Raw genomic sequence first — 2105 nt, 5'->3', positions numbered from 1 at the left:
CACACACACACACACACACACACACACACACACACACACCCCTACCTCAAAACTGAGGATTCTGAGGAATGTCATTATCCCACTACAGATCCCTGATTTAGTAACTGGAGAAAGGGACTTTAAAAGGTGACTTGTCTGTCCCTGAAGCCATCCATGTGCAGCATGCACTCATGTGAAATAAATGACCGTCAGGTCCCCAGCATCAGGAGTGAAGCACCTTCACTCTGTCTCTTTGAACACTGGGTCAAAGTGGAATACAATGGCGTGCCTTTCCTAAGGTTTCAGATGCTCATGGTCAAGTAATGATAGTTGGAAAACATTAGAGGAAAATTCTACAACTAACTTGAAGGTTTTAAATAACTTATTTTAGTAGATCACAATTATACTATCTTATCATTAGTGAATATATTAATCTCCTGATACATCTAAGTTACAAACTAAGCTTTATTAAGAGACCGGAGAGTGCAAGGATGAGGGTATCTGAGGGAGTGGCAGAACATGATCAATACATGGGAGTCTTGTTAATTTGTACAATCAATATGTATTAACAGTGATACTAACAAAACAGACAAGTGAAACTGTCTCATAGGGTCCGCTGGAGTCCCAGGCAGAGCAGCATGGCTGCAGGCAGAATCCTGCTCCAGCATGCTAGCCAGCTGATAGGGGTGGGAAGAACAGAAGCAACAGCATGACTCCAGCAACAGGAAGAAGCAGGAGGGAGGAAAGGGCATGTACCCGATGACTGACGGTGACTTCCAAACATTAGATTTGTGCTGCTGTAACTATTTCTGTCGGTCTTCTTTTGTCAACAGCATATTTTGTTTAAAGCTTACGGGTAAGCCTCCCTGGATGTAACTGATCCCATCTAAACAAGACTGAAATAATTTCTGAAGTGTCTATTTGGAATCGACATTGTACCTTTCTTTCCAAATGCCTTTCCAAACGTGTAAGTGCCTCAGTTTCTCCTCCTGGCCACACTGCAGAGGACAGGCCATCTGTATCAAAGCCTAAGGAAAAAGAACCAAAGAAATGAAGGAAGGAAGGAAAACATCATTAATATTGTTATTATTATAAAACAAAAAAATAACTTTTTTCCTGACCACACTTACTTGGGAAACAAATTACTCTGCAAAAATAAGATAAAAATAAACAAATAAATACAACTCTACAGGCCTACACTGGCTTACAGAGGACTACACAGGACTGCACGGGCCTCTGGCCCCACCCAACGTCAAGACTTCTGCCCCAAGGACCACAATATGGCTCCTATCTTCAGGATGCACATCTTCACCTGACAGCCAGTCACATTTTAAGAATGCACATGAGATATTTTTGGTTAATAGATTTTTCTTATATTTCCCCCTTTACTCGTCTCTTCTTCCAGTAAAAATACATTAGAAGTGAAATGTCCAAATGATTTATGACTATTAAGTATTTTAAAATATATTTTTAAATTACTTGGGAATTTCCTACATCGTACTCTGATCACACATCCCTTACCTGTCCCCCTAAAGCTTCCTAGATCCCCCCAGATCTCCCTACCCATCCTGACTGTGTTCTGACTTTTCTTAGTCACCCATCAGGTCCACTTTGTGCTGCCATGCACTCTGGGTGCTGTCATTAGCGGCTGCACCCACCAAGCTCTTCCAGGGAAGGAACTCCATATTTCTCATCATGGTCATCAGACAGAGGGGTCGTGCACTTTCCTATCACATCTGATGTGATGGTATCTGCTGGCATCTCCAGTGGCTCCATCTTGCTGACAAGAGTCTGAAACCTTTTATATGTTAGAGGTGGCTGTCCGCCATTGAGTTCTATGATCCTGTTACAAGAGTGAGTAAGATATAGTTAGTAAATGCTAATATAGCTTGGCTGATAAGCTCAAAAATGCTTACTATCAGAAAATTTATCAATTAAGACCTTTTGAATGTTAGCTTCTGATAAGACCAGAAAATGTGTTCAAAAATGTTCAATGAGCCGGGCATGGTGGNGCACGCCTTTAATCCCAGCACTCGGGAGGCAGAGGCAGGCAGATTTCTGAGTTCGAGGCCAGCCTGATCTACAAAGTGAGTTCCAGGACAGCCAGGGCTATACAGAGAAACCCT

General features: G+C 42.2%; 1 protein-coding gene across 1 annotated transcript in view; it reads right to left on the bottom strand.

The window, feature by feature from the left end:
* Cry1 (cryptochrome circadian regulator 1) overlaps nt 1–2105 on the bottom strand; it is a 50009-nt gene that overhangs the window by 14122 nt on the left and 33782 nt on the right. Inside the window, exons 4-5 of the mRNA XM_021204964.2 lie at nt 1638–1822; nt 919–1007 (exon numbers count right to left, since the gene is read on the bottom strand). Of these exons, the coding sequence (XP_021060623.1) occupies nt 919–1007; nt 1638–1822 (274 nt within the window). The remainder of the gene's footprint in view (nt 1–918; nt 1008–1637; nt 1823–2105) is intronic.

Source organism: Mus pahari, chromosome 9, assembly GCF_900095145.1.
Source record: "Mus pahari chromosome 9, PAHARI_EIJ_v1.1, whole genome shotgun sequence".
Lineage (NCBI taxonomy): Eukaryota > Metazoa > Chordata > Mammalia > Rodentia > Muridae > Mus > Mus pahari.
Note: the sequence above shows the minus strand (reverse complement) of the source record. Positions and strands in the feature narration are given on the sequence as shown.